The 13,875-nt window shown below is 35.5% G+C and overlaps 2 protein-coding genes across 2 annotated transcripts; one reads left to right on the forward strand and one right to left on the reverse strand.

The window, feature by feature from the left end:
* Positions 5,910 to 10,989, forward strand: LOC18780495 (mitogen-activated protein kinase 19). The gene is made up of 10 exons (XM_020562130.1): positions 5,910 to 6,424; positions 7,250 to 7,658; positions 7,889 to 8,016; positions 8,127 to 8,186; positions 8,698 to 8,847; positions 8,979 to 9,134; positions 9,286 to 9,497; positions 9,589 to 9,690; positions 9,834 to 9,994; positions 10,391 to 10,989. Exons 1-10 carry the CDS (start codon positions 6,401 to 6,403, stop codon positions 10,816 to 10,818), a joined length of 1,830 nt encoding a protein of 609 aa, XP_020417719.1. The 5' UTR covers positions 5,910 to 6,400; the 3' UTR covers positions 10,819 to 10,989.
* Positions 11,061 to 13,628, reverse strand: LOC18780494 (protein SRG1). Its single transcript, XM_007211418.2, has 4 exons — positions 13,191 to 13,628; positions 12,299 to 12,546; positions 11,544 to 11,868; positions 11,061 to 11,439 (listed from the first exon to the last, which is right to left on the reverse strand). The coding sequence occupies exons 1-4, from the start codon at positions 13,455 to 13,457 to the stop codon at positions 11,191 to 11,193; spliced, it is 1,089 nt and encodes a 362-aa protein (XP_007211480.2). The 5' UTR covers positions 13,458 to 13,628; the 3' UTR covers positions 11,061 to 11,190.

The raw sequence follows: 13,875 nt of genomic DNA on the forward strand, positions 1-13,875 counted from the left end.
GGCAAACTAGAGACAACAACTTTGTGCTGAAAGAGAAAACGATACGATAATTTCGTTCTAAACCGATGTCTAACGATGGTTTAAGAAGTTTCTGTTTTTATGGACTAATATCTAAAATCCATATCCAGTCCGTTGTGCACACAAAAGTCCACCAAACAACAAACTGGATTCATGTTTATTTTAATTGAATATATCCAATCCAATCCAGCTCACCAAACATGATTGAAGGGCCTAGTCTATTAGGTTTTGGCAAATTTCTAATTCATTCACCATAAAAAAGAAATTGTACATGATTCGTCATGTTTCGTCGTATATATGTCCACTGTTCTTATTCAATTTAAAAATCTTTCCACTTACACAATGAACGTGTATAAGACGGTATTATCACGAAATATTATTAATTAAGATACTATAGTACGAGTGAAAAATGACAGGAACAATGAAAAATTACTCATCACTTAATTCATTCATTTGGTTCAGCATTTAACTCAAACTCATGATGTATTATATTATGACTGCATGCACTTGATCATCTCCCAACTGTACACCGATCCCTAACTAAAAAGACAGTAGTCAAATACATGTCTACCTGCCCGATATCTTCTTTTTCCCTTCAATGCATTAAGCCTTCTTCCTCTCTCTCTCTCTCTCTCTCTCTCTCTCTCATGATTGCTACTAATGAGACACTATGAACCTTTACTCAATTTTTCTTTTAATCCTAGTCTGCCATGATCTCTTACCTTACTCAAGTTTGGCCACAAGAAAACTACAAGGTATCTCATCTCTCTCTCTCTCTCTCTCTCTCTCTCTCTCTCTCTCATACACAAACAACAATAATTCTAATGATCTCTACTTGACATATGCGTCTATATGTGTGTGCTTTAGATGTGGAGGAGACAAATAAAGTGAGAAAATCATCAGCAAATGATGATTTCCAGGACAAGGTGAGGTGATCATATATACGTATGCTTTACAAATCAATGAATTACGATATGTTTCTCTTATTTTATTTCCTGATGATCTTTTTGATTTCATAATCTCAACAGCAGTCATTGTTTGAAGAAGCCACCGATCATGTCCAAAGGAAAGTGTTGCACGAAGTACATTCAGGACCAAATCCCATCGGTAATTCTATTCCTCATCAGCACAAGGCCAACACATCATTACGAAAAACTCCCTAGTCTCTTCTTTCCATTGCTATACAACGTTCCCCAATGATTACAGGAGCAATTAAGCCATATTTGCAAATTTTCTATTATATGCTAATAAACATGATTAATTTTTTTTTATATAGCTAGCTAGTGCAATTAATACATAACAAAATGATTAATTATCTTCTTAAATAATATATATTCTTCTGGTTCAATCATTCTCATCATATTTTGATTTGGGTTTATTATTTGATTACCTTCTTTCCATGCTTTATTAGTTCTTCTGGCTGTACAAGAAGTTAAGCAGTACATGTTTGACTTTTGAGTAAATTGTTTGTTTTTTTTTGGGCTTATCAGATATAATTAAATATATATATGTACTGTACAGACACGGATTTAGCCAAGTTGATTAGAATAGATATTCTTCCCACCCTGCACTCGAGTTCGAATTCCCCTCTCTATAGTTTAGATTAGATTAAAGTAGATACCACTTGTACAAAATATATATAGAGATATTTATGTACTGTTTTTCTCAAAACTCAAGTAGTTAAACTCATTCAACTCATCATAAAGATTTCCATTCACTCACATAACATAACGTAACATGTCCCACACACAGCTCTTCCCACGTGCAGCTATACATCAAGGTACGTACATTTGTCTGCGCATTAATCTAAAAAGTAGTGAGAATATGGAAAAATTAAAGCAAACATTTTACTTTAGGCTTTTCTACCAAAAGCAAAAACATGTAGTCTTATATTTAATAAGAAAATAGGAAGGAAAAGAAAAGATTAGACTTGAAATCTTCCAAAATAGGATCTGAGTTCAAATCACAGCACTTTTGGCACTGTATCATGTCATTTTTTAACCCAAAAAAAATTTTATTTGATAGACAATAAAAAAAAAAAAAAAAAGTAAAAAAAGTTGTTCCTATCCGTACGATCAAAAGAAAAATGCACTAATGGAGTAGTGACTAGATGACCAAAGGGCCTGATTTTCTTTAAGAGAGTCGAGGGTCAGAAGGAGGCAAAAAACCATACTGATAGTAGTTGACAGTTGGATGTTATGCATAAGTTTTTCCGACTCAAGGTTGTGGGTCTGCTTTGGCACTGGTAATAAGAGTAGCCAATCCCTTCATTATGTGAGCCGAAAAATAAATAGGTAGACACCAAAAAAGAGAAGTGAAAGACTTTAACTCCACGTCCCTTTCATGCCTTCCTCCACGTCCCTTTCATGCCTTCCCTTCATCATGTTCATGGTCATGGTAAGTAGCAGATGGAGGTATGTGAATTATTGGGAATCTTTTTGCAAACAAAGATTAGGTAAAAATTGATTGATTGATTGGCAAAATCTTTTCAGAGGTTCTCGAAAATTAGTGTTGAAATTGCTAAAGATTTTCCTGGTCTAATCATCTTTTAAAAGTGGAAAAATGTTGAATATGAAAAGCATGATTGTACAATTATATCAAAAAAGCAAAATATTCTGTTTGTTTCTGTTTCCTTTTGGAAAAAAAGTTTTAGGGTGATTTGAAGAAACGATATCAAACCTGTGTCCACAGAGCAATGTTTGACCAAGTCCCGACTTCAAATTTCTATATCTCAAACAAGGCTATGGTTATCTGGTCATGACATCTAGACATTTCTTACACTTTTTCAAAATTATACTCTCTTCAAGAGTATTGTGGAAAGACAAATTCCTAATACAAAAATTACTACAAGAGATTAAGGGAAAAAAAAAAAAGCTTGGCACAATCACTTACATTACGATTAGTGAGAGTACGTACGACGGTCATACTGTCACGTGATGTTATTAATATGTCGTAGATAATGAATCTAGAGTTATAATATTAAGTTTATAACGCTATTAATAACTTGAAGTCTAGGCTATTAATACGTTTCTTAAAAATCCTATTTGAACATATTTGATTTTATTGTACTTAATGTTCATTTTGAGCAAGGATTTATATAGTCTAAGTTTATCTTATTTTTACAATAATAGACCCCCAAAAAAGTTAGATATTTGGCGCAACAAAGTCTTCAATTCCCCGATCCCAAACATATTGTGGGAAAAAAAACGATGGGCCAGAAAAATGATGTTGTATCTTCAACAGGAGCCTTTGAATGTTTGATGCCATCTAACTTATTGGGCTGCATTCCATTGGGAAGCAAGTTTTTCCTTTGAATGTTTTTTTTTTTTTTGAACGAATTCCTTTGAGTGTTTAAATTGTTTTTCTTTTGTCAGCTACTGTGTGCATAATTTGTCCACGTTGTTGTGTTTTGTGCACAAATGTGAAATGTGTAAATATATATGTAAGGGTGGAAGCAGAAATTTTTTAATGGGTGGACTAACTAAAGTTATTAGCTTAAAATTTAATGATTTTTTTTTTTTACTAGCACTTTCTATAGTTTTTCTAGAAATAAAAGTATACATTAAATCATATAAATCATGCTAGTTGTAAACACAAGAAAAAAAAAAAGAATTAGAGCCATATTATTCATGAAATGGTGAATTTTTTTTGTAAAAAAATGCTTCTCTTTTGGAGATACGTTAATGAAAAATGATTAAAATTGATGTTTGGGACAAACTTTGACACCAAATACAAATGTGGAAGACTTTTAATTATATATATATATATTTATAATTAAAATATTAGGCTATATATGTGTAATTATTTTTTTCCCGAAAATCTTCCTTAGGCTGCAGCCATTGGGCTAGTTCCACCCCTGTATATACGGGGGATCGACCTCCAACAGTTAGCCCACGTTCCTTTAAGTGGGTTGATTATAAGTCCAACTGAACCTACCAAAACAACCCACAGATAATTTAGAAAGCTAGCTTTGTATCAAAATAATTCCATGAGAGAGAGAGAGAGAGAGAGAGAGAGAGAGAGAGAGTATGACAATACTAATTTCTGGGGTGTGTAAAGGTTCAAAATACAAACAGCAATGCATGATCAAACGCGTGGTCCAGGAAACTCTTGTTGCAACAGCAATGCATGCATGCATGGTTGCAAAATTGTGGCTACGATCATTTTAGCGGCCAACTTGATAAAGATTGTGCTGTGCTGTTGGTTTGGTGACCTTAATCTTCCAGCAAAATTTAGGGTTTGACAACAACTAGTGGTGGAAGTGGACTGTGGAACACACAAAGCAGAGTGACATGCATGTTATCCAAGGCAAATTGATTGGTACTTCTTAGAGTGGGACAAAAATAACAGTACATGTTCATATCCGGATTTGATTACGAAATAATTGTAACACACTTTGCCGCGTTTTGAAATTGATTAGAGCCAAGAGAGGATGACAAGAGAAACGGATTAGAATTAGACCACATCAAGGTTCGATCTCCTCCATTATGACTAAGAAAACCCTTTGATACGACAAGTAATCTATCGATGCCATGACAGGGAGCCTTTGAGTTTGAGTGATGAAGATATTTTGGAGTGTTTCTATTGATTTTATTTAATGTCTTTTTTCTTAGCTTCGGTGTTGATATGATTTTATTAATTAATTGCATCTCTTTTGAAAAGTATATACTTAAAACTCCATCTAAAACAAATTAGACATGACTAAATTAGGAATATTTAGCTCTAGACATGAAACTATTGAATACTTAAGTGTTTTATATACTATTATATTTTCTATTCTAGCCCCCCTAAACTTTACAATTCTAACTCCGCTCTTGTCCGAGAGTTTCGAACCTCTGTCCACATAGGTAGATATAGAATAGCTCAACCAACTGAGCTATAACCAACTAGCACTCATTATACTCAGTATTAATACAATTGAGGTGCGTAAAAAATAAATAAAGAAGAAGAGCCCTTAAAATTTAAAATCACTCACTACCACATATACAATTCACAATCCTTTCCTTCAAAGTTCTATCTCAAGAGCACACTTGGACACTCATGCTTATGAGGAGGCGATTGCTCCTCCTGGTCACAAGAATGAAGATGTGCTAGTTCGGTAACACATGTTCTCCTCTGTGTTGTAGCTGTTGACATGAAGATGTGCAAGTTTTGGCAACACACACACACATATATATATATATGTATATGTGGTTTTGAGTTTTCGAGGTGTAGTTGTTGTTGTTGACATGTACAATGCTCCATCAAAGCTTCCAAGAGTCAATTAAAGGCCCAACTTTTCCTTCTTTTTGTTTTTGTTTTGTTTTTTTTGGTCATTTCATTTTTGCTACCTTCAAAATCATAACTCCAACATAAAAAAACTAAAATATATACTTGAGAATTCCAATTTTTTTTATAAGGTTAAATTATAAGATTACACTATTACAATAATAAATACATGAAAAAAAAAAATTGGATTCCAAATCACTCCTCGTACATCGTCATTTTAAATATATTACATCTAGTTATTGCAAATTTAATTGTGAAACATCAAATTTAGTTCTTTCCTTCTTATGTATTGGATTTAATTATTTGGATTATGAGGAGTGCTACGCTGCCGCGCTGGACGTGGGATCAATCTCTGACCGTAGATTTAAGCGTTCTTCAAATGCAATCTACGGTCAATAATGCCCATACTAATATTCCCTAGAATCCGGAGTGGATAAGATGGAATTTCAATATTCTCTACGACTAAAAGACCAAAAGAGGCATGGTATTTAAAAGAACTACAAATACGACCACTGACGTACACGCGAACAGTACCACCGCACCGGGTCTCCGTACACAGTGTGTAAAAGAGTAATTGGACAAAAGTATAAAATTCCAATTATGGTGGATAAATAAAACAACCAAACCAATTATCAGATTAATCAAAAGAAGACGACGACCATCTCTCTCCTTCTCTCTCTCTCTCTTTTCCTCTCTCTTTGAATTCCCTTCGTTTCTCTCTGATCCGGCACCACCCAACTGGATCTCTCGTTCCCGAAGAGAGCCCAGGGTTTCCAATTTCAAAATTTGAAGACTCCTAGGGTTTGGATTCTCCGAAGTTTCTGGGGTTTCAAGTTTCAATTGTGTTGAAATTTTTGAATTTGGGGCTGCTCGTGGGGTAATTGGATCTGGGAAATTGGGAATTGAGGGAGGGGTGTGGATTTGGATGAGAGAGGAGGTTGGTGGCGTATGTGTTAGAAGGGATTTTGGGCTTGTTATTCGGAGTGGGTCTCGCTGGGGCAAATGTGGCTAGTTTAGTTTTCTTCTTCTTCTTAGTGCAAAGCTCTTATATTTATAATTCGTCGTTTTCTTTTGAGTTCGAGTTTTGTTCAATTACTAGAAGAGCAAGAAGGACATGCATGCAGATCACCCAAAGAAGGTATCTTTCTCTCTCTCTCTCTCTCTCTCTCTCTCTCTCTCTCTCTCTCTCTCTCTATGTGGATTTTTTTGGGGTTCTTCAAGACCTGGGTTGGGGTAATCATCAACCATTTGGTTGCTAAGAAAATGTGTTTCTGGAGAATGAAAGATATTACACAAAATTTATGGGTTTATATTATTCTTTAATCTTTTTTACCTGAATTTTCATCCTATTATTCATATTTGTAAGGTGACTAATAAACATCATATTTGTTTTTTAGTAACTTCAATAAGCAGAATAATTTAATTACTGTGTTTTGAATATTCTGTTTGATGTGGTTTTGTAAAGATTGTGTTTTTCTTTTGCTTTCTGTTTCTTGTGTGCTGGCTTTGCATTCAAAGCAAGGAATCTAGTCTCTAATATAATTTTTTGATGTTCTACCATGGCATATTATTTTACTTTGCGCCCTTTTCTTGTAGCACCTGATTCTATTATATTATTCCATTACTTTTTTCAAGGGTCATATGATTTTATGGTTTTCAAAATGCATGTCGCGGTTACTCTTCACGGACTCAGATATGGGAACAAGACCATGACCTGAGGAAGAATGATTTGTCATAAAATTAGTTGATGTTTTGTGATCGATCTTGGGCTGTTTTCTTGTGGTCCATTAGAATTTGCTGGATTTGTGTTGCTTACACACTGTCTGTTATAAAACTTACTTTAAAATTTTGAAATTTGTTGGTTGCCAAAAAAGGAAGTTGCAATTTGTTCCATTTTTTAAATTAGCGTGTATTAATATTTGCAAGCGCATTTTAAACTTATGTATTCTTTGGTATTTTTCAGGACCTGAAAGGTATGGACTTTTTCACTGAATATGGGGATGCGAATAGATATAAGATTCTTGAAGTCATTGGGAAGGGAAGCTATGGGGTTGTTTGCGCGGCTATTGACACACATACTGGGGAGAAAGTTGCAATAAAGAAAATACATGATATATTTGAGCATATCTCTGATGCTATTCGGATTCTGCGTGAAGTTAAATTGCTTAGGCTTCTAAGACATCCTGATATTGTTGAAATTAAGCGCATCATGTTGCCACCGTCAAAGAGGGAGTTCAAAGATATTTATGTAGTTTTCGAGCTTATGGAGTCAGACCTTCACCAAGTTATCAAGGCTAATGATGATTTGACCCGCGAGCATCATCAATTTTTTCTTTACCAGATGTTACGTGCTTTGAAATACATGCATACAGGTGAGTCTCATTTATGCCCATTGTCCTTATATTTTATTTCTCCCATGAATTGTTTAAGCTCCTTAAATAATGTTTTGTCTTCTGAATTTATCCATAGTTGTGTTAATTCCTCAATGATATATTTATATTTTTCTTATGTTTCCTTATATAAGGAAAGGGAAGCTAGTGGGGGTTGAATTTTTAGGATTAGTTCTGCACTATGACCTAAGCATAGGTTTTTTTGGTTGCAGCAAATGTATATCATCGAGATCTTAAGCCAAAAAATATACTGGCAAATGCAAATTGCAAGCTCAAAGTTTGTGATTTTGGACTAGCAAGAGTTGCCTTTAGTGATACCCCTACAACAATATTTTGGACAGTAAGTAATTTTCTAGCTTTAAATTTCCTTCAACAGAATTTATTACTGGTATAATTTTCAAACCTGCCGATCAAATAATGTCAATGCTGCTTCTTTTGATACACTTACAGGACTATGTTGCTACAAGATGGTATAGAGCTCCAGAACTATGTGGGTCATTCTTTTCCAAGGTATGAAATTTTTTCTACCGTGAAGGGCTTATATTCAGAGGCAATGGTAAAAATAATTAGATCATGTTCCCTGCTTTTTTGGAGTTTAAAATTGATGTGGTTATGATGTTGATGGTTTGTTATTTGACATTTTTCTTAGGACAGCTCGTTGTAGCATTGTCTAAGTAGTTGTGTCTTGTACTCTTGATTCAAAATGAGTTTACTCTAATAGAAAAAAAAATTGTTGGCAATTTAGAGCCAACTAAGTAATTGGAATTTTACTTGGCTCGTCGAAGTCGAGATCATGTATTTATTTATGTCTGGAATGTCTTCCATGTGCTTTATAGTATGCAGTAATGCTAGATTATAATAATTCTTGTTCAGGGAGGACTATTGAATTCTCCTGGAAGTTGTATCTGTCATTCAGGTAATCGTGTCAGGTTATGCCCGTTTCTCTGGAGTGGTTTAAGTGCTTTGTGAACTTTCTGATTCTGGTTCAATGGCCTCATTTTTCTTTGCATCTTGTTTGCAGTACACACCTGCCATTGATATATGGAGTATTGGCTGCATCTTTGCCGAGGTATTGACAGGGAAACCATTGTTTCCTGGTAAAAGTGTTATTCATCAATTAGATTTGATCACTGATCTCCTTGGGACACCTAAGCTAGAGACTGTTTCTGGGGTAAGTGCCACTGATTCCTCTCTCTTAGCACTCTCTCTATAAATTTCTCTTTAACACACACACACATGCATTTTGGTCCATTTTGCTGTTCCTTCATAAGTTGTTGACACTTTGGGCATTTATGCATTCAGGTTAGAAATGAGAAGGCAAGGAAGTACTTAACAGAAATGCGGAAAAAACCTCTTGTCCCGTTTACACAAAAATTTCCAAAGGCTGATCCTCTGGCACTCCGCCTATTGCAAAGGCTACTGGCGTTTGACCCGAAGGATCGACCAACAGCTGAAGAGGTTTGTGTTATGTCAAATTGAGTGCTTTTACCAAATGAAAGTTTCCTCATGATGCATCTAGCAATCACTATCAAGTAGATTTGGAGAGCTTCTTTCTTCTCTTTGTTTAATACAGTCGGACTAAAACCTTATCTCTTTTTTTGTTTTATAGGCACTAGCTGATCCTTACTTCAAAGGTCTAGCCAAAGTTGAGAGAGAACATTCTTGTCAGCCTATTTCAAAGCTGGAATTTGAATTTGAAAGGCGAAGAGTCACAAAGGAAGACATTAGGGAACTAATTTACCGGGAAATACTAGAATACCATCCTCAGCTACTTAAGGACTACTTGAATGGAACTGAAGGCACTAGTTTTCTCTACCCGAGGTTCAAAATTTGCTTCTTATCCATCCTATCTTTGTGTTGTGTAGATTTTTCCGTTCCCATCGATGATTTATAACATATTTATTGAATGCAGTGCTATAGGCCAATTCAGAAAGCAGTTTGCTTATCTTGAGGAAAACAGTGGGAAAAGTGGACCGGTTATTCCTCCAGCGAGGAAGCATGTCTCCCTTCCACGGTAGGCTATTTGCAAGATGATTTCATTGTATCTTAATATTGTAGTCTTTGCTTTCATCAAGAAAAGATGTTGACTTCGGAAGGTTTACTCTGATTTTTCAATATTTTTATGGATGTGTACCCAACCAAATTTTTTGTTTGCAGATCCACCGTTCACTCGAGTACAATTCCCCCTAATGCACAGCCAAATTTGATCTCGTATGAGAACCGACAGGCAGAAGAGGCTTCTAGCAATTTTAGAGTAACAGATGCAATTTCTGGAAATGCATCAAAGGTTTTACGGCCTCCACCAAGGGTCCCAACAGGTACTACACTGCCTTTTTGTGAAGCATTAGTTTTTGAATGTAATACCTAGCTATTTTTTTCATCTCTGATTATTTTAAGGAATGGGATTTAAATTAGAACTCGCAGAATTTATCATGATGAAGTGATGATTTATCAACAACCCAGAGTTGGTCTTGGTGCTTAGCCAATAATCAACGTTGCTTTTTTTTTTTTTTTCTTTGCCCCCAAAATACCTCTTCCTGGTGCCCTTACATTGACTACGCCTTATAAGTTGTATGTTATGAATCTGACTTTCAGAAGCACAAATGACTTTTGAGTTTGCCTTTTGTTTGATCCACTAGCTTTTAATTAGTGCATCATTCCCTTTTTTTTTGGTTGCTCTAGTAGTGTTAATTAATTTTCCTTCCCATGCACAGCGAAACCTGGACGAGTTGTTGGACCAGTTCTTCCATATGAGAATGGCAGAAATATCAAGGAAACCTATGATCCAAGGACGTTCTACAGAAACGCAGTTCTTCCCCCTCAGTCCGTCTCTCCACACTGTTTCTTCAGAACTCATACTGCCAATCAAGACAAGTCCGGTTTGGAGATGCGGAGGGATGCATCACATGCTAAACTGCAACCCCAGCCTGAACAACGCAACTTAGCAGCAAAACCTGCTCCTGGCATGGCCATTGAAGTGAACACCAATCCATACTACCCACCACCCACGAAGGCAGATCACTTACATGTGATCGATTCAAAACTGCTGCAGGCACAATCTCAGTTTGGTCCGGTTGGTGCTGCAGCCGTTGCTGTAGCTGCTCACAGGAATACAGGAACTGTGCAGTATGGATTGTCTTAGGTGGGTTTAAGTGGGGATTCAAGAGGGGTAAGAGTCCGTGTTTAGATTTGACGGGAGGGTGGAGTGATTGTATAATCCCACTATTTTTTTGGTTTATTTCCAATTGTGCCTTTTGTAATTAAGTGTAAGCACTATTGGTTATTAATTAAAAAAAGGGTTTACTTCTTTTAATCTTGGAGAGATTTCACACTGAACTGTCCTTATAAAGTTATAAGAGCAGGTGGCAATCACTCAAAATCGAGTTTGAGGCGATAAGACAACATTCTTATCAATTGATGAAAATTTATGACAACAGTAGTAAAACAATACTAATTATACAAGAATACACCTCTTTCTATTTCTTCAGAAAATTAAATGGAATTGAGTAATTTTCTAATACTTTATCCTCAGCTCATCAAGAAAAGACTTTCCTTGAAGCTTACGTTGTAAATAGGCTTTGAAATAATCTTCAACTCGTATCCTTGTATATGCTGCAGGTGTTTGCTCAGTGACCAAGCTAGGAACTGGACCAATTTCACCACCAAATCCCGGGTTGTAAAATGTAGCGATCGAGAGCCTTTCTTTCACAGAGTTAACTGTTGCCCGATGCTCAATGCTGCGATAAACACCATTTGTTTGAATCTGCCATGAACACAAAAAACAAAACAAAAATCATATAGTTGCAATAGATAAAATTATTATGGTGAATGAAGCTTAGTTTTTGGATAATTGTTAAAGATGATCACCTCTAAAATGTCTCCAACGTTGACAATAAAGGCATCTGGTAGTGGTTTAACAGGAACCCAAATCCCATCTTTCTTCACTTGGAGACCATCCATTTCATTGACTTGTAGGAGGATGGTGAGACCTACACTATCAGAATGAGGTGTAAGACCGATGACTTCCCCTGGATGAGGACATGGAGGGTAATAGTTCATCCTCATTTGTTGCATTCCATCTTCATACAACTTGGTCACTTCCTTGTCTTCCATTTGTAAAGCAGTTTCCATTTGGGATAGGATAGTCATGGATAGGTTCCTCAGCTCCAATGAGTAATCATCTAAGGTCTCTCTACATGTAAAAAATAACTTGGTTATCGAAATTCAGTCACCTACATATATATGCATAAATTCTATGTGCAGGATGTTTGGTCTTTAATTCTTAAAAATTGAATTGATCTATATGTGCATCAATATTGTTGGTGAAAATGTATCGATAACATGTCGATAAATTTTGTTGACAACAATGATTTACACACATTGTCGAGGCCATATTGATAGCTTGTGTTTATTATTATTGGAAGCCGGACGTCATGTATGTATCCATACTAAAAATAATGCCAAAGAAAATGAACACTTAATTGGATCATTAAATTGTATCGAGGTGGACCTATATACATCATGGATTCACGCACATTCATATATATAATCATATTGCACAAAATCACAAACATATGGATATGCACACAAAGTAATAAGATGAGATGATGAGAGGAGAGGACCTGAAAGGAGAAGGGAGGTTTGGGAACAGACGAGGCCTCCTTATTTGAACTGGAAGGGTGGTCATGAAGAAAAGGTCAGCCCAATCGAGCTTTTGGTCTTCTGAAACTACAAAGGCTTGTCCAAAACCTTCCACGTCTCCTGGGGATTGCCAAAACTTTTTCTTCACTTCCATGGGAAGGTTGAAGAAGTCTTGAACTTCTGTCTTTATTTTCTCCATCAAGGAAGAGCTCACTCCATGGTTTACCAACTGTAACATGCATATACTATGTTATGTTGCACACGATTACTTTTTAAATGCCTAGTTAGTAATAACTAAAAATACATGCTTATTACATGTATAAGTACACAATTAATTGCCTAAACTCGCATTCGCGAACTTGTTTTATTTATGCAACTGTCGCTCAGGACTTCTGCCAACAAAATGAAGATTTCACAATACAGATAAAAAAAACACACACACATAACCACACTGCCCCCCACCCACAGATTTTTTATTATCTCTACTATATTATATTATATATAATTTATAGAACTAGTAATAAACAATTTATAATTTAAGTTAAAATTTCCACTGAAACAAATTAGACATGACTAAATTAGAAATATTTAGCTTTAAACATGTAACTATTGAATACGTAAATATTTTATATGCTTGTATTTTCTATTTCGGGTGCCCCAAATTTACAATTCTAGCTCCGCCCTTGACGATAGGCTTCTTCTTCTATGCTACTAATACTTATACTTACTTTACCAATTTTGGCCCACCGTTACCAATAACTTCTGATTGAAGTATATATATTGCTCCATCAATATAATATACTATCACGAGTGTGATGTCATCTTCTAATTAATTCCTCAAGACAGTACAAAGGAGTGAAAAATGGTGTGTACCTGAAAGAAACCCCACTCTTTGCAAGCAAAATGGAGCTTAGCTAACTCAGATTCAGAATCAATTGAGTCTTGAGAAAGCAACTTGTGCATGTCAATGAATGGTATTTCTGCATCAGAGTTGAATATCACTTGATCTTGTTGGTGATGGTGATGATGAGGCTGTATGTATCTGGGTGGGATGGTGATTACAGGCTTCTTGGCCAATTCTTGAACACTAGGCACAATAAGAGAGCCACCGTAGAAGCTCCTCGATGCCTTTTCTTCCATAGCTTTACCAAAGCTAGCTAATATGGCTGCTTAATCTGGATTTTTTTTTTATTTGCTTGACTCTCTCTCTTGCTCACGAATCACGTTAAATATACGTGAGTCAGTTTTGTTTTCTTTTCTGGACTTGAACAAGTAGTTGGATATGGGACCAATGGGCAGGGCAGCAATAATCTATGATTTAAAATTTGTGACCATTATTGTGAGGAAATTTTGGAATAATTTTGCACGTGCCGACACGTGAGTGTATATATATAAAGATTAATTAGGAGTTTTTTAAGTTAACATGGGAGGTGGATTAGAATTTGAAATTTCTTTTAACATTAGGAAGAGAAGTGTCATTGAAATAATTATTAATTTAAATTAATTATAGTTAACTTTTTAATTATATATTGTATACTAAAGGTTGTAGGTATCATCA

The sequence above is a fragment of the Prunus persica genome, chromosome G4 (assembly GCF_000346465.2).
Source record: "Prunus persica cultivar Lovell chromosome G4, Prunus_persica_NCBIv2, whole genome shotgun sequence".
Lineage (NCBI taxonomy): Eukaryota > Viridiplantae > Streptophyta > Magnoliopsida > Rosales > Rosaceae > Prunus > Prunus persica.